This window comes from Erpetoichthys calabaricus, chromosome 3, assembly GCF_900747795.2.
Source record: "Erpetoichthys calabaricus chromosome 3, fErpCal1.3, whole genome shotgun sequence".
Taxonomy (NCBI): Eukaryota; Metazoa; Chordata; class Cladistia; order Polypteriformes; family Polypteridae; genus Erpetoichthys; species Erpetoichthys calabaricus.
The window spans coordinates 339,884-361,425 of record NC_041396.2 but is presented as its reverse complement, the minus strand read 5'-3'; the positions used below and the strand labels follow the sequence as shown (position 1 = coordinate 361,425).

General features: G+C 54.0%; 1 protein-coding gene across 2 annotated transcripts in view; it reads left to right on the top strand.

Annotated features, from left to right (window-relative positions):
- LOC114647687 (transcriptional-regulating factor 1) overlaps positions 1-20,047 on the top strand; it is a 62,468-nt gene extending 42,421 nt beyond the window's left edge. For both annotated transcript variants that reach the window (XM_051925438.1, XM_028796304.2), the window contains 7 exons: positions 1,384-1,487; positions 4,330-4,405; positions 6,802-6,890; positions 9,080-9,193; positions 11,913-12,110; positions 14,350-14,549; positions 17,477-20,047. In XM_051925438.1, coding sequence (XP_051781398.1) covers positions 1,384-1,487; positions 4,330-4,405; positions 6,802-6,890; positions 9,080-9,193; positions 11,913-12,110; positions 14,350-14,549; positions 17,477-17,750 — 1,055 coding nt within the window. In that variant the 3' untranslated portion in view covers positions 17,751-20,047. The remainder of the gene's footprint in view (positions 1-1,383; positions 1,488-4,329; positions 4,406-6,801; positions 6,891-9,079; positions 9,194-11,912; positions 12,111-14,349; positions 14,550-17,476) is intronic.
- The last annotated feature ends 1,495 nt before the right edge of the window (positions 20,048-21,542 follow it).

Here is a 21,542-nt window from a genome sequence, read left to right as displayed (position 1 = left end):
CGGTCCACAGGTTTAGGTGCGCCCACATGCTGACCCCGTGCTGGGACACCCTGGTCCATCTGTCCTCACTCTGCCCCCGCTGGACACTTGTGTGTGTTCTTCCAGTTCTTGTTGGCGCCACGTTGCACACACTTCTGAAACGTCACCGCTCTGTTCAAGTGTCTGGGCTCACAAAACTACCAGGCAGGCCTTGGCACCCTCAAAAAGCAGGCTTGGTGGCCTGCACCCCAACAAAGAGGCCACACCTCCAAAGGGAGAAGGGAACTGCGCAGACCCCCTGCCCAATTAGCCAACACTCCTTATAATATTAAAGATGGCGACCAGAAAACAATCCACAAACCAGGAGGACTATGGGAGGACTTCAGGGCCGAGGGCCGAGTGGAGGGGTCCCGGCCCCTTAGGACTGGAGATGAGAGCGGGCCTGAAGCTCGGCCTGATGCCAGATGTCACTGCAGCGGCAGGGCGGAGGGGGACGAGTTGTGACACTTTGTCAGCGCAGACTCCAAGAGGGCGGCCCCCCGAATGTCCTACAGGTGTATAGTGCCTTTTACTTCATCAGGAGACCCCAGGAGAGGAAGAACAATACGGAGAGAGGACATCAAAGCAGAAAAGCTGATGAAGGACATTAGTGACGTGACGTCACTGACCGTTGGCGAAGCCACAAGGACACCTTGGACTTGCGCTGCTTCTGTTTCACTCAGACGTTGAGGTGGCACAAGGAGGTCCGCCTGTGGGTCGTGTCACTCAGACATGTCAGCGGTGGGCAGCGGACGACGTGAAGTGGGCATTGAAAGAATTTCATAAGTAGAGCGATAAAGAGGAGGAGAAAGCCGAGACGTTCAGCGAGAGCAGACCTCCACGCACAAACAAACAAACAGCACAGGACGGCCCCCCAGAGAGAGACCTGAGGTGTTCCCAAAAAAAGAACCAGAGGGTCTGAGCAAAGCCAAGTGAGAGAGAATCCACAATCCTGGACGACGAGGGGCATGCGGCTGTCGTGACGTCACACAGTGACATCGCACTGTGACATTTCTGGGACCCCAAACACCAAAGAACAGGATGGCATTGTCAACTGTCCAGGACTCCAAACCACAGTAACAGAAGGAGTGAGACAGACAGATGTCCCCGTGCCTCACAGCCCCCTGGTGCCACATGAAGGTGACGCGTGACAGCGTCACTGAAATGAACAGAGCCATTTGTCCACCTAAAGGCCTGACTGAAAGTCCGTGACGACACACACAGAGCCGCCACCCGCTGCCCCGTCCACACAGAGGTGGACCCCTCATTCACTGCTGCCCGCTGTTACCTGTCGGCCTGCTTTGCATTCCCGCTGCCACTCGCCCACCGATATCTCAAGTCTTTTCCTTCTTTCTTTCTTTCCAGTGGACAACTTGGTGAACATGGCCTGCTCCAGTGTACTGCCAGGGGGGGGGACCAACCCCGAGTACGCCCTGCACTGCCTGTTTGAGACCCAAGGGGACTTCCTGGTGGGTGACCTTACCGTGCTGTCCGTGTACCCGCGTAGCCAGAGTGGGTGCCATCTGTGCGGCTCACTCTGCCCTTCCATCAGAGCTTCTCTAAGTGTGGCTGTTGGACCAGCTCTGGTCCCTGAGGTGGCAGTCAAGTGACATTCGCATCACTCTTAGGTCCTGATGTCTGTGGCGGTTTGTACCAGTCAGGCTATGACATGCGCCACCGGGCTGCTCTGCCCGACTTCCTTGCAGACGATGACACTTCTCCTTCCTGCTCAGCTCCTAGTCACTTGCACTGACCGCTGCGCTCCCACCCACCCTCTCTGTCTGACCGACTCACGGCCCCCCTGGCCATCTCCACCAGTGTGTCGGACCCTCTTCTAAATGCAACTTGAGCTCCGTCCACAGTGCCGACCCCAGCCAAGGTGATGCCAGAATGCAGTGAAGCCACTTGTGCCACCTCAGTGCCCTCGTTCAGCCTGCTGTGACAGTACAAGGCTGAGGGGTCTTCATGGACTTTGAGATGCAGTTGCAGTAATTGCCGTTCACGTCTTTGTATTTTAGCAGAAAGGCAACCGTTGGACAAGTGGTGGTCCGCCACAATCTGAAATACTTTGAGAGCCCCCTGCTCTAGACGTCGGGTGGCAGTGGTGTGTGTGGCCCTGCCTGCCTGCTCCTATAGTGCGCCTTCTACTCCGAGCCCTAACAGCACAGCTTGTGTGTGTAGACGTAGGGGTCCGCCGTGCTGATTGACGTGCAACGTAGTTAGTGATAGATGGATATGAAAGGCACTATATAACAGAGAGAAGGATGTGGGAGGTGCCGTATAGCAGGTTTACAAGGTCCTCATTGGCTAATCAACGTGACTAGAATTCCCTGACCTCACCTTCAGAACGTGATGTCCCTGCCTGTGTCGCCCTCTAGTGGCTGAGCTCCATTAGTGACACTGCCGGATGAGACCCCGGCTGGCAGCTGCAATGCCCTCTAGTGTCTGAACTCTGTTACTGATGGCACCCTTGACTCTGCTGCCCCCTAGTGTCTGGACTCTGTTACTGATGGCACCCTTGACTCTGCTGCCCCCTAGTGTCTGAACTCTGTTACTGATGGCACCCTTGACTCTGCTGCCCCCTAGTGTCTGGACTCTGTTACTGATGGCACCCTTGACTCTGCTGCCCCCTAGTGTCTGGACTCTGTTACTGATGGCACCCTTGACTCTGCTGCCCCCTAGTGTCTGAACTCTGTTATAAGTTCATAAGCTTCTCTTTCTTACTTGAATGTGTTAATTGACACGTGATGCTGATATGAAAGGCGCTATATAGCAGAGTGATGGACGGACATTAGAGATATTAGTACATTCATTGGGACTGGTGAAACTCCTCTCTGGTGTCATCATCAGTTACCTGGAAGACACCACCCAGCATGTCATTGTCACCCAGCTCCCATTAGGCTGCTGGTGGCCGTCATTGTCACGTGTTTGTGACGGCTTACTCTTGTTAATCGTTGTTTGGTTTCCATTCCCCTCAATATTTTTGTCATCAGTGTTGACTCCTTAGTGACAGGCATCACTGCTTGTCCAGGGTTCCGCATAAACACATGCAATTGTGCAGAGAGTGGCAAGCCCGTGGGCAGACCTCGGGGTTCAGAGCTTGATGCCCGTACATTTCGAGTTTTGTTTAGTGAGCCTGCTGGGTTGGTTTGGCCTTCTGCTGTCTTCTCCCGGTCTGTTTGTCATCCGTGGCATGACGTCAGCACATCAGCCATGTCAAAGATGACGGTGCCCTCTGTGCCATGTCCTCTTTAAAACTCAAAACAGCACCAGCATTTGGGGCTTCGGTTCTCCTCGTCATCTTCGATTTTGTCCCTTGGTCTTCTGGTCTTTTGGCAAATTGTTTTCTTGCAGTCCCCTTGTGAAATGGCGCCAGAACAGACCAAAGTGACACTGCGGTACAGAAGAGTGACAGTCAGCGTACAGCATAATGACATCGTGTGGGAATGCCATGATTGGCACAGCGCCACCTGGTGTCTCGGGGCTGCAGGACATGTAGGACAGACGCCTCCATTTTTGACCTCATTGTCCCCGTGTGTAGCAGCCCTTGTGGGGACAGGGTTGACATGGCCTTGCCCGCTAGGTGACATGGCTGTGGATGTGTGGCGTCCTGGAGAGTGGCCCGACATGGCCGAGGTTGTGGCAGAGGCTATGTGGCTCACTTACACAGAGCTGCGTGGTGGAGATCAGGGTGACCACGTGTGACTGGCACTTGCCATCCTGCTGTGACGCTCTACTGTTTGTCAGAAATTAAATGTCCTCAGATTTGACACAACGGTGATGAGGGGAGCAGCTGGGCATGGCCGCCTGTTTGGGAAGTGAGGTCAGCACAGCAATATGGACACTGTGCCAAGGAGGAAAGGAGAGGCTCGCTGAAAGCAGGTTGTGGCATTTGTGGCACGGCCCTGTGTGGCATTGGCATGTTCTGCATGTTGTCACCCATGTTCCTGTTGATGACTGTCATAGATTGGCACTGTGTCTGGGCTTATTGCCTACCTTGTGTCCAGCAGACACAAAGTTATTTTGATCCCATTGTTTTATGGCTTGGCATTGTAAAGAGGTGCCAGCGGGGCGCCGTGTGGTAACCTCGAGAATAAAGAGCAGGCTGGCATTTCAAGTGGCCATCGATGGGCCCAAGTCATCATCACGGGCCAGAGGGTGGGGCTGGAGGAGGAGAAGTCAGGGTGGTCTCCAGACTGTGGGTGAATAAGTTAAACAACGGTGAGGTTGGTGTGTGACAGCAGTAGTCGTCCCCATAAGAGTCACACGTCACCCTCATTTCTGACGCTCGTCTTTTGTGTTTCCTCACAGGCCACCCTGGAGAAGCTGCTGGTGCTGAAGACAACGAGACAAGATTCTCATCCCCTGGCAGATTACCACTATGCCGGTAGGATACCCATTAGGATGGACTCGGGGGGCTTGGCACCCCCTTGTCACAGCTGGGGTGTGTCTGGGCCACTTATTCACATTTGGTCATTTTGCCCCCTCAGCCTTGTCGACTGGGCCTCCATTCCAGGTTTGGCTGCTGCCCCTTGCCCGTTGTTTCATGGGGATGGCAGAGTGTTTTCCAGCTTCATTCTGCTGCCCGGGTGGTCGGCAAAGCGGACCCTCCTCTCCTTTCCTCTTCTGTCCCATGTCACCCTGGCAGTGCCAGAGCTGCACCCTCAGTTTTCTGGAGCTGCTTGGCTCTCCCGGAGGACCTTAGTTCAAACAGTCAGCACCAGACCCAGCTGGTTCAGGTGGTTTGGGCATGCAGTGCCTGCTGTTGGAGGTGTGCCAGGGCGGCCTACCGGGAGGAGACCTTCATGCAGTGGAGGGGTGCAGTTTGGGACTTTCTGGTTTTCACTTTCCTCGCGTTGTCCTTTCAGGATATCTGAGGGGTGCCAGTCTTACCTGCATGGGCCTTGAAGACAGCTTGTGGCTTTGTGCCCTATGGGACGTGGCGTCCTCAGGGTGACGTTGTGTGCCAGTCGGTCCTTTTATGTGTTTTGTTTAAATGTGACGTCCAGCAGGAGGAGCCGCTGTTCACATACAGTGATGAGGATGATGAGGATGGCAAGCCTTGTGTGGGGCACATAGCAGGACGTCAAGGAAATAAAGACCCACTTGGTCCTGGAGTGGTCCAACAAGCCCACCGATCCCCCAAAATGACGTTGAGCTTGGCTCAGTGCGGGGTCCTCCTGTCCAGCACACTGCCTGCTGACTTACTCCAGGGGTCTACGGTTCTTTGTGATGTTCCCACTCTCATCTCAGACCCTCCATACTGATCCCCTTCACCATCTGGTCCCTCAGCCTTTCCTCCTCAGCTACCCCTTGTGGTCCTGAATCAGCTGTTTGCTGGTCTTTCTCTGGTGCTGCTGTGTCTTTGTTGAAACGCGGAGATGCCAGCTGTGCCCAGTTCTGTAGGCGACTGGTGTTTTATAACCAAACATCTTCTCAGCCTCCTTGATGGCTTCTGTCCACTGAGACTCCCAGGTGAACTTTCAGGGTCCGGACCTCCGTTGTGTGATCAGATCCCCCCTTGTGATTCTTACGTTACGTTTCACTGTCTGCACATCTGCTCGCTGGCATAGGTTGGTTGTGCAGCTCCCTCTGTAACCATTTGGCTGACCCTCCATTGTCTGCCCACTTTGCCAGCTGGTTGTTTGAAGTCCTGTCCAGATGAGCAGTGCAGCGCTGCCCCCTGCTGGACACCATGTTTAACATCCCCTCCGCCCTGTCCCCACGTCACTTAGCTGCTGCGTGCGCTGTGTGCCAGTTTGGTACCCACCTACTCACTCCACCCTGAATGCCCTAGACATTTGGAGACATTCTGGAAGCTGCCGTAACGTTAGTGTCAGGACCCCACATGTCCATGAAGACAACATGAGGCACAGCAGCGATTCTTCTCTTCAGGGGTGGTCTCAAGGCTCAGACGTTTGGCCGCCCAGTTCTAGCTGTGCCCGTCACTTTACGGCTGATGCAGACGCCTTTGCCCTTTCTTGCCCCCCTGCAGTTCTGCACAGGGTGGTCCTAACCCCTCCTGGTGGTCTTACACTGCTGCAGCTCTTTGCTTCTCATTTTTCTGTCCCGTCAGCATCACTCACGGGCCCCCCGTCTGTGTCACAGGGCCGTGCTGTCAGCTTTGTGCCAGCATCAATGCCCCATCAGCACATGAGAGATTTGTTTAGCTGAGAGCTAAGCTGGCCCACTTCGGCCCACGCCTGTCTGTGGGGGTCTTCAGCTAAGGCTGGCGTCAGGCCTCGTGCCACTTTATCGCATTTCTTCTCGCTATCAGAGCTGCTTGTCCAGAGGTTTGGAGTCCAAATCCGCGTTTTATTGTCGCTGCACCTCGGGCCGTTGCTAGGGGGCGTGGCAACAGGTGTCATGTGTGATGACATCATCATGTAGCGCCAGATGTGCGCTCAAAGTTGGCCGATTGCTCCCCTCAGTTGCTGTTTGATCTCGTTGACTTTTTTGTTTTCGCTCGTCACCTCGTTTCCTCCCCCCTTTTCCTTCTGGCAGGACACCTTGGGACCCCCAGACTCACTTCCATGGCAGGAGTGCCCAACTGACACTCCAGTTTGGGTGTCTACCAGAATCTTCTCGTTCACCTCACTTTTATGAAATCTCATCTTCAGAGCCCACTCACAGGGGGCCGTGGCCTGTCACACCACAGTGGGTGCAAAGGTGGGAGGCAAACCTGAATGGGGAGGTCAGGGGTGATGGGAAGGACCTCGGGGTGACAGAGGGGTCATCACGTGGACCCATCGAGTCTTCTGACTCCATGTTTGTGTCATTCAGGATCTGACCAGTGGACCCCACTGGAGAAGAAGATGTTGAAGAAGGCGCTGGTTATTCACAACAAGGACTTCTTCTTGGTCCAGAAGATGGTAAGGAGGGGACGGGGGGTCTGCGCTGTGACTTAGTGGACAGAAGGGCTTGTGTTCACACGTGAGCTGACAACTGAAGAGAGAGGCTGGCTGACCAGTCAAGTGGCCTGCGATACGTGCCATCCCTGCCACCTCGTCTTACAGGGGCTCATGAGGTTCAGGGTTCTCGAGAAGCCACCAGCCCAGTCCTGTTCTCTCGATGTCCAGACGTGAGTGACCGAGGTGCCAGGAAGCTCACAGATTTTGAAATGAAGAGAAGGCAGAGCAGGAACGGAGGCTGCTAGAGAGGGGCGAGTGCAAGTGAGGGTCCCGAGAGACGGGGTGGACGGACTTGAGCGCTGGCAGGCTGCTGCTGGCCACCATTCGGTGAACTTGGTCATTCCTTCCTGGCCTTCGGAGGGTTTTGTTTTATTATTGAGGCGGCCATTTTGGGGCTCTGCCGCCATGACGCGTCGGCCATTCCTGGAGGTGTGGCTTCAGGCGCCACGGAAAGCTCAGGAGCCCCCGCGATGGACGAGGCGTCTTGTGATTGGCAGCTTTCTCAAAGCCTTGCGTTTTGTTTTTGTCGATTGACATTCTGACCCCCCACCTGTTGTGACCCACCTGGCTAGACGCAGACGTGAAGAGGGACGGGGGGGACAGGAGTTGTCATCAAGTCGTAACTGACACTCGGCCCACCTGAGCACCACACGCAGCACAGAGCGGCCCCCCTTTGATGACACACTTTGAGCGTCAGCTTCAGACCAGGGGCGGTGACATGAGTGTGCCCCCCCCCCCCCCCACCAGTCACAGATACTAAGAAATGAATAAAGAAACCGAAGAATCGTAACAACAAGTAGACAAACAACCAACCAGGGAGCAGCGGGGGGCTCGTTCTGTCATGGCGTTGTGATCGTCACGTGATGTCATCGGCGCTGTGTGGCACTCTGTGCTTCTCCTCAGACTTTCTGGGTGGCCATTTGGACTTTGTTATGGGGGGTCTGACGATTCTCCTCTCATTTGCTGAGTGGGATTACTAAATGACCAAGGGGGGGAGCGCCATCATGTGCCAACGTGAGGTGGTCTTTTACAGTCACGTTCATAACATTTATGATGGCAGGCCCTAATTTGGCATGAAGGGCACAAGCATGAAATGGTGGTCTGAGGACCGAGGCCAGTGAGGTAAAAGCGACACTTTCAGATTGTCTGAAGGCCTCCTATGTAAGATGGCGGCACGCAGCTTTAGGGAGGAGAAGATGGAAACAAAGAAGACATGGCGGCTCTGGACAAGTCCGATTCTTCAAGGCTGCACACTCAGTGGTGGCTCCCAAATGGAAGGCCGAGCTGGAGGTGGTCCGATGGTGGATGGATGTGACCTCGGTGATCTGTCCTGGGTCCATAGAGGAGCGGCGCTGCCCTGCTTTTGGTAGCTTTGTGGGTGTCTCTGACACTGGACGGCTGGTAAAGCCTTTGGTGGGCTCCTACTCGCGTGGTCTCGTTCCTCGTGTTGTCCGTCCCCTGCTTGTTTCGTCGGCCGCTGGCCCTTTGTCATCTCCACTTTGGGAGCAGCCAGCCATTCGTGTTGTTTCGTCACCCACCGCCTTTTGGTTCTGGCTGCACTCTTGAGCTTTTCATTAAAGACCTCCGGCAGTTTGGAGTTCAGCCTCTCTTTTGGTTAGACCTCTGGGGCTCTGGCACCTTCAGCAATTAGTAAATTGTTTTAGTTTCAGTCGCCATCTTCTGGTCCTCCATAGATGACAACTCAGTGTCTGCTCTCTAAACGCTGTGCCAGCATATGAAACTGGTGAGGTGAGCCTGGGCCCAGATGGGCCTAAGCCTGAACTCGAGAAGCAGGCTTGTGACCTACACAGGCAGACCTAACAGGGCTGAGGCAAAATAACTGCAAAGTCAGAGAGAGGGGGAAGTCTGTTCAAAGCCCTGGCCTCCCAAAGAGACAACTCAGAAACAATGAGGTCCAGATCTGAGAAGAGCCAAAAACCCAAGAAGAAACGAGAAGAACCACAAAAGAAGAACTAAAGGCTCGGGGAGGGTGGGGCCGGAACCCGGAGCGGTGATGTCAGGAGGCCCCGCCCCAACAGGCGTCAGCTCGATGGAAGTGCACAACTGCAGATACAGAGCTGGGGGTGCAGCACACGCCGAGGACCCCCCGCCGTGTCCTGCCCTTTGACCTTCTCTTCTCTTTTTCCAAGGTGAAGACGAAGACGGTGTCCCAGTGCGTGGAGTTCTACTACACCTTCAAGAAGAGGATGCACTTGGGCAGGAAGCACCGCGGCCGGCTGATGAGCGCCGAGGAGGAGGAGCAGGTGAGTGACCACCCTGAAGAGAGCGCGGCCTGGGTGCACGTTGTCACGTGGCGGGCATGGCGGGAGGCTGCACTCTTGTTTCAAAGTTCGGGTTTTCCGCCGCCTGTGTCACCTTTATGGACCACCGGGATGAACGTTCTGTCATTTGTCATGTGTTATAATTCAGGGCATTGCCAGGTGACACGCTGGCCATGTGCTTGGGTGAAGTCCCGGGCACAGCTGATAATCCCTCAGTCCTCAGAGACTGAAACGTTAAAAAGCAGAGCAGTGCTCGACCAAAGACCCTCGACTGATCCCCAGTTAAGGACGGTGTGCTGGTGTGCCCGCCTGCCAGGCCTTTTGTGCCCGTTTCTTCCTCCAATGCACGTTAAGCTTAGTGGCTTGTAGCAGTTAAGACTCTGGACTGGCTACCCTGAGGCTGTGGGTTCAAATCCCACTACTGACACCACTGTGGACCCTGAGCAGGTCACTTCACCTGCCGCTGCCCCGATTAGAAAATCAGAAGAAGAAAGAAATGGAACTGATGGGTGGTCTTGGAAAAAAGCGTCAGCCAAGTAAGAATGAAGTCGATGTGTCCGAGAAATACGGACATGTGTCGTACTGACTGGGGGGCTCAGTGGTGGGGTCATGCCATCCCTTACCTTGGCCGCCCTGCAGTGCCACTGCCAACAACCCGATTTTGCCCATGCGTCCCCTCGTCCACTGCCTGCATGTCCCTGTCGTCAGCTTCACCTCGCGGCCCCCTTGTGCTATCAGACTCGCCGTCTTACTTGGAGCCCTAATGTTAGCAGTCTGATTTGAACCCTTGTCTGATCTCCAAGTCAGTAGAATTACAGCCCTAATCTTAATAATCCTGGAAGGCTCTGGTGTTTCTTCAGGGCTTTTATTTGAACCATTCATTTATTTGTTTTAAAATGGTTTTAGTGCCTTATTTAAACTATTTATAAAACTCAGCACCCGTTTATTAAACTTTACTTTTAGGATCATTTGAACTATAGATTTACGTCACTTTTAATGCACTTTTAAATTTGGCCAGTAGAGGGCACTCTTTATGAACCCTCTACAGAATTCTGCTGTAAAAATGATGGAATGTGATAGTAATATTTAGATATAATATTTAAGTTAATACTGTGGTGGGTTGGCACCCTGCCCGGGATTGGTTCCTGCCTTGTACCCTGTGTTAGCTGGGATTGGCTCCAGCAGACCCCCGTGACCCTGTGTTCGGATTCAGCGGGTTGGAAAATGAATGGATGGATGGATGGATTTAAGTAATAGGAAATGGGTTTAGAGTTGTTGAGGGTACAAATAATAAAAATTAAATAAAATGTTATTTATGGGATCAGTGTGCCAATCTTCAACTGGGACCACGCCCCCAGGTCAATACCACGACCCCAGGTCAAGTGCTGACCACGCCCACTAGTCAAGTGATTGACACACCCCCAGGTCAAGTGATGACCATGCCCCCAGGTCAGTGCCTGCCCACTGGTCAAGTGACGGTCACACCCACTGGTCGGTCAAGTGATTGGCACGCCCCCAGGTCAATGCCACACCTCCAGGTCAAGCGATGGTCATGCCCCCAGGTCAAGTGATTGACACCCCCCCAGGTCAAGCGATGAACACGCCCCCAGGTCAATGCCACGCCCCCAGGTCAAGTGATGGTCACGCCCACTGGTCAGTCAAGTGATTGGCACACCCCCAGGTCAATGCCACACCCCCAGGTCAAGCGATGGTCATGCCCCCAGGTCAAGTGATTGACACCCCCCCAGGTCAAGCGATGAACACGCCCCCAGGTCAGTGCCACGCCCCCAGGTCAAGCGATGGTCACGCCCACTGGTCAGTCAAGTGATTGACACACCCCCAGGTCAAGCGATGACCACGCCTACATGCCAAGGAGCTTTGGCAGCAGTTTGCAGGTCGGTGCCATCGTGTCTTCGCCGCCTCCTGTCATGTGATTCGTTTCCCCAGCGTCACCCGCCTTTTATTTTCTAAGGCTGTGGCTTTATGTTTTTGTGACACGCTGGTCAGATTTGTTACGTTATAAAAATATTCAACTCACGAGGAATAACACTGATTATATGACAGAATGACACCGGTGACTTCAAACGACAGGCGTCCCACATTCCTCTGGCCCCCCAGTTACCGATGTGTCCTGCGCCCCCCTCGGTTTCGGGCTCACTTGGCCTTCCGTGTCCCGCTATTCCCACTTCTTTTCACGTCACACGTTTGCTAAATTCCAAACGAGACCCCTGGTGCCCCTCAGCTCTGGCGTCTGGAGTTCAGATGCGATGCCCACTCGTCAGGAGAGTGTCTGTGAGTGAGCCGTGTGATGCGTTGGCGCCCCCTTCAGGCAGGCAGGCAGCGTTCAGCGAGTGGACGGTCAGCGGCAGGGTGGTCCCATGGCCGCCCGTTTAATTGAATGACCAGCCAGCTTCACAGCAGCGTTTATCTGATATGGCGCCTCTCTACTGTGGGCCCAGTCATTTCTGTACTGGGATCACTTAAATCACGCCACCCTGTCTCACTGGTCTTGCACTGGGGAAGCTGGTTTTATTGGGCACTTCCACGCAGTTCTTGCTTTCATTCCTGTGCACCATAAAGCCCTGGCAGGTGATGTGACTCACTCAGGTGACACGCCACGTTTAGTCACAAGGGGGCCACAGTGTCTTCGGTCCGGCAGGTGTCCACGTCTCTCAGACCAGCTGTGTTTGATTCTCTGTAGCTGACCAATCAGAATGAAAACACCGAGCTGGACGAAGTCGAGGAGGAAAAGAAGTCCGCCCAGGAGGACACCGCAATGGTGGACGTGTCTCCAGATGAGCGTGTCACTGCTCTTGAAGAGCCAGCTCCTGTGGAGAGCACCGTGTTGGCCAACATGTCCAGCGTCAGTTTTCCTTGCGAGATGCCCAACTGTGGAGCGGTAAGGACAGTTAATGTGAGCGGGGGTGGGGGTGGTGAGTGTGACATCGAGACACATGACAGCCGGTGCCTGCCTTGGGGTCACCTCAAAAAGGACTTGAATTCAAGGACTTGGCCTCAGGGCTAGCCCTAAAGTCGAGACGCAGGCTTCACGGCCTACACAGGCCAGAATGCACCAGAGGGGGCAGGAACCGTGAAAAAAAAACAGATGTGTCCCACCGTAACAAAACAGGGGGGCTTCTAGTTAGAGAGTTAGAACCACGTGGCAGCCTACAAAGGCCATACCAGAAGGACCTAACGCCAAGGTGCCAAACCGTAACTGGTGAGTTGGCACCAGAAGAGCAATGTGAGAACTATAGAGCAGGACAAGAGCAGCTGGGCCCAGTGAGGGTGCCTAATCGGCTCAGGGTGGTCCTCACGCTGTAGCATCAGGAGGCCCACCCCCCTTGGGCTCAAAGTACAAGGAGAAAGTTGACTTGAATGAGCGTAAGACGCAATCAAGGCACAGTATGGAATAAGAAGGAGAAGTGCAACTTATCCAGGGCAGGACCAAGGGGCAGCGGGGTGGGGGGGTCTAAGCCAGCAGTCATTGGGCACCTGGACAGGGCGCCAGTCCATCCCAGAGCAAACACACACACGTCAGTCCCAACATGTCTGGATCTCCTCCTCATCATGCAGGGCTTCTTGAACCAATAGCCAGCACATTATATAGCGCCTTTCCATCCCGGGGGGCTTTCTCAGCATTCAGGACGGGTCAAGTCAGTTGAATTTTGTATAGTGCCCCTTCCACTTATCACAGCATGAAGTTCATTTAGGGACAAAGTGGAGTCAACTGGGGACCCTCAATGGCCCCTTACAGTGTGCCCACCGGAGAGGAAAAGAAAAAGTCAGATGTGCCCACAGCACTGGAACTCAAGGCCAGCGCCCCCTCCTGGTTGTCCCTTTGGTTTTCCTAATTCTTCTGTGCCGCACAGGGTCACACAGAGGCCATGCCAGTCTGATGCCTTGACTGCTGCCCCATAACTGCTTTTTTTAAAAGGGAGCTGGGCACCAACCTGCAGAAACATGGTGTGGCAGGATGCCAGCTGTGCCCTGCTGCCATCTTCTCATAGGGCTGGTACTTTTTAATGGCCACGAGTGCCCTGGCATTTGTCCTGCCCCATATGGGCATTGCTCTGCTGAGGTGGCTGCAGTCGGGAGGTCATTTCTGGTGGGCAGACGCCAACGTTGGTCATTTAGCTCTTCGTCACTTTGAGTTGAGAGCTGACGGGAAGCGGGTGACAAATCAAGAAGCGAGAATCTGAGCGACACGCCACACACGCGACCGTAGACTGCAGACCCTCAGTGGGGTCTTGTTTTGAGAAACCTTCATGTCAGTCCCTAGTGCCACCCCTTAAAGATGGGCATTCATGCCATCCTGTCAAGTCACACCGATACCACTAAAGCTAAAGCTCAGGCAGCAAGTCCCCCAGGCGGACCCCTTCCCCTCCACAGTCACGTGACTCCCTCCGCATTGGAATCCTTTGCACTTTGGCCTGCTGAAAACAGAGGTGACCACAAGCAGGCAGAGGGTCGGGCGCATGTGGCCTCGTCTCGCCCTGGCCTGAGCCAATGGCCGCTGGAAGAGCAGCAAGGAGGCCTCACCAAGTAAGCCTGACCCTCAAAAAGTCAAAGGGAGAGGCGAACAACACAAGCAGAAGAGCCAAAGCCCCGAGGAGGTCTGCCACGTCGGGGGGCTCAATGTAAAGATGACAGGGACGATGACACGCTGATCTGTAGGGCAGGTTTGACGTTCGTTTTTGTGTCTTCATTGTCAGCACATTCCTTATCTTGGGGTCACTAATGACCCCTCGGTGGACTACAGAGGCTCAGGCGAACAAATGGTGGGGTGAAGCAAAAAAAAGACGAGTCTGAGCCCACCTGAGCCCCCCTGAACCAAATACAAAGCAACTCTCGCTAACGTGCCATCTTCAGAGCGTATACTGCTGTGTCACAAAGGTGCCCATCGTGTCACAGAAACGAAAGAACGGAACGAAAACAAACAGAAGCGCTTCGAGACCCCCACTGATCCGGATAACAAACTGACAAAGAGACGAACGGCGCGTATAAAAATGGAAAAAGACAAACGGAAGAAGGCCAACAGAGTCAGCCACCGCGAGCGGGACCACCGGGGGGCTCCTTCGTCTGGTCCGTATTCCCCTCCAGGGGTCCGGTGACCTTTTTTTCTTTTTTTTTCGCAGGTCTTCACATCCAGACAGGCCCTAAATGGCCACGGGCGAATCCACGGGGGTACGACCCAGCAGGTCAAGCTGGTGCTGGGTGGCAAGATGAAGGTGGGCTCGCAGTCGGACTACTCCTCGGTGACGGGGTCTCCTGCTCACAGCACCACCAGCGGTGACACCGACCCCACGCTGCTCTTCCCCTGCAAGGAGTGTGGCAAGTAAGAGATGGCCGCGTTAAGACCACCCGGAGCTTCCTCGACTGCTAACTGGTGGCATCGTCCAGTCCTGCAATGAGAGTTGGTTTGGTGGGCTTGCGTGGTCCGTTTCCATTGGGATTTCCCATGAAGCACCAGGGTGTCCTCTCGAGTGACCTTACTTTGTCTCTTGAAGCAGAGCTTGGCCCCTCGGCCCCCATTTCTCTTGTCGGCTCTTGGTTGTGGCCCCCGCTTTGCCCAGTTCTCGCTCGGACTTTTCAGTAACTCTGTAGTGGGGCCGAGGAGCCGCCATTCTCTGAAGAACATTCCGGTCCCCTGCCATAGTGACGAGTCCCCAGCGTGTCCCACCCCACCAACGCCAGCTTTTGGCTCATTGGAGGCGTAACGAGGGCATGCTAAACCGTAGTATGGTGGGCCGATTTGGGGTCGTCGTCACACAACGAACCACAGACACGTGAGATAAGAGACCAAGTAGGACTTTAGGGACCCCGAGTCTCGGCTGGACGATGGTATGGAGAAGCCTCGTCCAAATTTGACTCGGGTTTGGGTCTTAAGATTAAAAACACAAAAGGGAAGTCATCTGAGGATTTAAGGGGCACGGCAGCACAGAGCTGTACCCAAGGGGTGGGTTGGCACATGCTGGCACCTGGACTGTGAGGACCTTACAAAGTTTTGTTTTCTTGTTAGGGGTTTCGATTCTCCTTGAGTTCTGATTTCTTGGTAATTGCTTTCCATTCACCGCGTCGCCATTTTGTGGCAGGAGTCACCCACTTCTAAGCTGGCACCGCATGTCAGGTGATGTCCAAGGTTGTGGAGACTTTCTGGTACACTTCATGCTGTGCCTCTGGAGCTCGTTGACTTCTGCTGAGCTTCGTTTCAGCTTGCGATTTTGGGGCTCGGACCCTCGAGATTCCTTGGCCCCAGTGGCCCACCGTTGTTCCGACTGTTGGCATATTGGAACTACAAGTTAAAGTGATGGTCACATTGTGCTCGCCGCCCTAGAGACAGATGAGGTGGCTGCCATGTAGACGTGTGTCGTGTCCGTGCTGCCACTTTCCTGCCAGCCTGTTGCTTTTCACTGCTGCCAACACCAAGACAGCGTGCCAGGCAGACATGGAGGTGATGTTGTGTCCTCTGTGTGACGCTCATCTCATCTTTTGTCACTGTATTGTCGTCCCCTGTGCTTTACCAATGTTGTACATTTAGCCAGGGGGTCCTTGCATTTCTCTGCTCTCGGAGGTTCAGGCCCCTTAGGAGTTTTATGCATGGGTTAAACTACTGGGCAGCTGACAGTGGGGTCCTTGGATGAGCCCCTCTGCCCTTTTGTGCCCGCTGTTACATAGACTTACAACGCCATCGGGGCCTGAACTTCTACACGTCCTCCTATCTCTTACATCAGATCAGGCAGGAGGGACAAAGTGCCACGCATACCCGCCTGGGTGACGATCGGCTCCTCTCGCTTACATTGGCAGGGGGCAGCCTCGTCACGGATTGGAAGAGTGGCACTGAGACTGAGCACGACTCCATGCCATTTGTCTCGCCAGGCCCCCACCTGTATTCCCCCAGATGTTCTCATTGTTTCTCATACACTTACTCAGCTGTCTGTCCTGGTGACGGTCCGGTAAGCCAAACCTGGCAAAGCCCCACCGCCAGCTGTGAGGCCCCAAGGTCTGACCTCTCGGGTCATCGTGGCCTCCAGAGCTGGGGAACAGAGATGGACAGATGCCAAGGCTGTCCTGTCTGAGCATGGGACAATCAAGTCAATGAGCCATCCTAAACAACGTGGCAGGCAAAAGTATCAGCAAGTGCCCCCAAATGCCATCAGAAGAGCCGGTCTGCAGAGGTTCAGGTGGCCAGGGTTCAGGCTTGTCCCCTCTGCGCTCGACTGACCGCTGCCTTGAGGCCTTTTGGAAGCTCCTGACTGGCCGTGACGCCTCAGCTGACCAGTGCCCTGCTAGAATGCGTGTTCTTCGTGATGTTGCTTTCCCTCTTTGGCTTCGCTCTTTTTCATGTCACCCACCATTTTGTGGCCGTCGTGTGGCTAACGGTCACTATGGCTGTTGCTAGGTCACGTGACTGGTGGCATCATGGCAGCCAGGCTTTGGGTGACGTGCCAAAGTCACTGCTGAAGATCGGTGCCTTTAGTTTGTCACAGCAGTCCTGGCGTTTGTTTCACCCCTGATGTGCCCACTTTGTGGGCTTCTCTTTGGTATCCTCTGGTGCTTGTGATCACCTGCTGGTCTGAAGCCTGTGTGTCCATTGGTGGGCTCAACAGACGATGCCTCAGTGATGTCACGCTGATGCTCGGAGGGCACAGACGTCCAAATCTTCTGATTTGTGTCTTCTGTCTGGTCTCAGACACGGAGCCCGAGGGCCAAATTGTGGTTGTGCCAGTTGAGGGCCATCCTGAAGGGCTCAGAACGGGATGTCAACATGCGGCAGAGGTCTTAGGAGCCCAGTGGTCTGTAAATGAATTCTGATTCTAACACCATGGGTCACACTTTTGAAACACATGTGCCAGCCAGGTGGCAGGCTTTGAAATGCACTGGCCATGCCCAGTGCCCACCACACCTGCGGATGGGGCTCACCTTTCACAAAGCTGACCAGTACAACTGTCACTCTAACAAATGCCCAGAGACTACAGACAGGCTTATATTCCAAGGGGCAGGTGCCCGTCACTCCTTGGCGTGACTCGAGGGGCTCAGGAGTGCCAAGGCACCCCACAGGTCCTGGTGAGCAGTTTGTGTCGGTTTGGATGTTCATTTTGTCCTGAAGGCCCACCTTTTTGACTCTTTTGTAATTTGCTTTGGTCTGAACTGCCTTCTGTGTGGTCTTGTGAGAAGAAGCCTCGTGTCTGTGTGTTTGCTCGATCAAAGGCGCTATATAAGACCATGCCAGTGATGATGTCCCCTTCCTCCCGTCCTTTGCAGGGTCTTTTTCAAGATCAAAAGCCGCAACGCTCACATGAAAACCCACAAGCAGCAAGACGACCAGGAGCACAAGAAGGTCCTGCACATGTCTGCCATGGAGATGCCCTCCAGCCTGCCTCAGGTGAGCAGACATCACGTGATGTTACCGCTGGACCACATGGGCCTGGTCAAGCGGCAGGGCCTGGACGAGGAGGACGAGGACCACCTGCTGCCCTCCCACCTCCTGCTGGATGACGACCACGGCGGTTTCCTGCACGATGAGGATGAGCTGTAGCCGTGCCAGCGGCTGGACTGGGCAGGGTAGGATGTCGGGGGTCTCTGGACATGACGTGGAGTCATCTTGGGATGGAGACCAATAGTGCTGCAACACTGAACCTTTATAAAGGGCGCTTGGGGCATCCAGTAGGGTGGGAGAGGTGGCACGGATGGGGAGCGAGTGGGCAGTTGGATGGAAAGGCGCGCCAGTCGATCTCTTCTCTTCATTATTAAGTCAAACAGGCCAAGACTTTTACTGGGCAGGACAGAATGACATGTGTGCCACTTTAAATGCCACCAGCCACACTTCACGTCTTCATGCCCGGCTGCCAGTAAAGTGTTACTGGGGAACAAAACCAGGTCACGCAGTGGGCCAGTGCACACCCCGATGCCAATCCATGGCTGTCTGCCTTTCTGCATTGCTTTACGTCTCAGGTTCATTTTCTTGGTGTGCCAACTGTTTGAATTTTTATTTGTTTCAAATCCAGTAATGACCTAGGTGCTGGTGCTGTGGTCCCCAAACGGGTGGGCGCTGTTGGCATCTCAGTTAAGTCATAAGCCAGGCACCTGGCTGGTGACACTCGAGGACAGATGGCTTCTCTCTTATCATTAAGTCAGTCATTGGAAGGGCCGTCCGAGAGTCAGTAGAAGAGATGATGCCACCTTGCATGCGAGGCAGTGCCATGGCATCTCTCTGGTGGCTCCAGCCGCTGGTCTAGACAAGCTGTAGGCCGTGGGTGAGTCTGTGGTGGGTGACTTGCTTGTGCTAATCAACTTGTTGCCAGTCGTCTGTGCCATCGGCAGTGAGGAGGACAACCTCGAACCTTCAGCCCTCTTTGGAGGGGATGAGTAAAGGAGCCAATGGGTGAAATGACATTAAATGTGAATACTCATGACCACCACCACCGCCATACAGAAAGGTCATTAGAATGTAACACTTGTCCCCAAGCTCTCCCCACTCAGTCAGGTGGGCCTCTTTTGTCACTCACTTTGGATAAAAGTGTCTGCTAAGGCAATGACAGCATCAAAAACTGAGCACAGCAGGCAGCCCCCCAGCTTCAAGTGCCCACCCCATTAAAGTGCCCACCTCATAAAACTTAAAATGAGATTTGAACTCAAAAGGAGTGCTGAGGGTCCCAAACTCGAGACTCGGGCTTCACGGCCTGCACAGGGGAGAGGGGCACCACGTAAAGCCCTGGCCTCGGGTGACGAACGGCGTGGTCCTTAATATTTAAAGGCTTCATGTGGAGGAATCAAAAAGGGGGGCAAACCAAGGCAGGCCCAGAGTGAGTCGTTTGGGGGGTCCGCGGCCTTGGCAGAGGACTCTTGTGGCACATCTCGCCGTCCTTATCTGTCTGGTCGGGTCACGTCGTCCGGCGCTAACATCACACCTGTTTTTCAGGTCTCTTCCTGTCCTGTCACCACACGTTGATTGTATGGGGAAGCTTCCAGAAGAATTCCGGTTTTGTTAAGAATTTGGGCAAATCACGGCGGCGATTCAGAATTTGCTAAACGTTACCCACTTGGCCCACGGTTTGTTTTTTTAGACGAAGCCTGATGGTCACACAAAGTTAAGGTGACAGGGTGGGGGCTCAAATCTCCGCTCAGCTGTGTCCCATCCAACAAGTGCCAGTAACGCCAACACACCAAGGGGTTTCAATATAAGACATGGAGGAAGATGATGTGTGGTGGGCCTCTGCTGACAAAACACCTGCATGGCTTCTCGGGGGCACCGTGCCCTCCACGGATGTGCCCACCCACCCCATGACCCCGAATGAATGGGAGGCCATTAACACCACTGAAGCCTTTACGGGCAGCGGTGAGACTGGCGTAGTCGGCATCACCCTGCCCGAGCACCTTCTGTCTAAAAGCCATGAAAGGGGGACACAGCGGCTGGAGTGCGAGGGGCTGGTCAGGGAGAACAAGTCGACAAGACCCCAACGTCCTTCAGAGCGCCTGCCTGCCCCCCACTTTCTCCTAATGCTTGGTGGGGCTTTGCAGTGTAGCAGATGGCATCGCCCGTCACCGTCGCAGCGGCTCGTCCAGAATGAGTTTCTTGTTCCTTCTGTCTGATTTGTGTCATTCTTTTAAAAAGTGACCCTAAATGTTGTATATAAGAGGACTTTCATGTAAAATTCACGTTGACTTGGGTGCGCGGTTTACTCGGCCTTACGCCGCTCAGTCAGTGCAGAAGGGATGTAAATATTTCTGGTATTTCAGGTTTTTCATTCTTCTTGGTTTTCAAATGGCTGAGGTGTCCTCTGCTTCAGGTCCAAGCAGTTGGCGCTAAGACCACCTAATAAAGCGGTCACCACCCTTGTGTCTCGTCCTCTGTGTGTTCAAGTCGATGGCCGTCAAGTCTTCTCACACTCCACTTCAAACTGTGTCACTGAGTGGTCTGGGGCCTGAATCCCCCCCGCCAGCCCCCCAAATGGCACAGCGGTAGGTGGCACAATGTGCTTCCCTCTAAATATATTCTGACGCACACTTGAAATGAGAGGATAACCACAAACCCCTGGCTTGAATAGAGGAAGGCCACAGAATCCAAGAAACACCCCAGGGAGCCAGCAGACTCCCACCAGAGCCCCTTCTGAGGAACTGCGCTGGACTACACTTCACTGGGGGCGGGCCCTTAACTGTGATGGACAGGTGGCCCCGCCCACACAACTCAAGGAACACAAGAGAAGATGACAAAGAAAAGAAAATGCCAGGCGAGGGACGAGCGCCGCAGCGACAACGGGACACGATGCAAGAAGACGTGGAGCACAATGGCAAAGAGAGCCAAGAAGATGTCCCAAGTGATGACCTCCCATTGTTCTATGCAGAGCCCCCCAAGCCGAGCTGTCATTGGAGTTTTACAAATGGCGCACAGGTAGGTAAAGTAGACGCAGGGGTGGTGTGGGCTGAAGGGCAATGCCAGTTATGACTGTGGCATCAAAATAGTAAAACGGGTGAGGCCTTCAAACAGATCCACGAAAACAGGCCTGAATCCTGACTGGCCAGACCCTTGACACGTGGGCAGCCTCAAAATGGAGGACAGGCTTTGAAAGTTCAGAACTCACAGGAGAGATGTCTCAAGAGTGGCACCTCAAAGCCAGAGCTGCGTGTGCCCTGTGCTGGATGGCAGTGAGGGACTGGGCAGGTGGCACACGTTAGAAATAGACAGCAGACAAATGTCATGGAGGTTGCAAGATGTCCACAAATGTCTGAAAGCTCATCTTAGTCGACCTCACCTTTGTGGGCACGCCGGCCGGCTGGCCGCCCTCTTGATGTGCCCACACACTTGGGCCATTTAAGGCATTGTAAGTCGAATCTTGAGATCGGGCTTAAACGTAACCGGGAGCCAGTGCGGGGACGCCAGGCCAGGACAGGCGTGATGCCCTCCCACTTGCCAGTTCTCGTGAGGATTAGCTTGGGGACAAAGTGACGGCTGCATGAAGAGCCACTGAGTCAGGTGGAGGTGAGGGACTCATCAAAGGGTTCTTTCTGCCTGGTAGAAAGGGGGCACCTCGTTATGAGCCCCTCGTGCAGCAAGTGCCACTTTTAGTCAACTTTACTCTGCAACACTCCTCGGGACTGGCACGATTATAACGTGGCAGCAGGAAAAATAAATAAACACACAGATAGATAGATAGATAGATAGATAGATAGATAGATAGATAGATAGATAGAGTGAAAGGCACTATATAAAAGATAGATAGATAGATAGATAGATAGATAGATAGATAGAGTGAAAGGCACTATATAATAGATAGATAGATAGATAGATAGATAGATAGATAGATAGATAGATAGATAGAGTGAAAGGCAC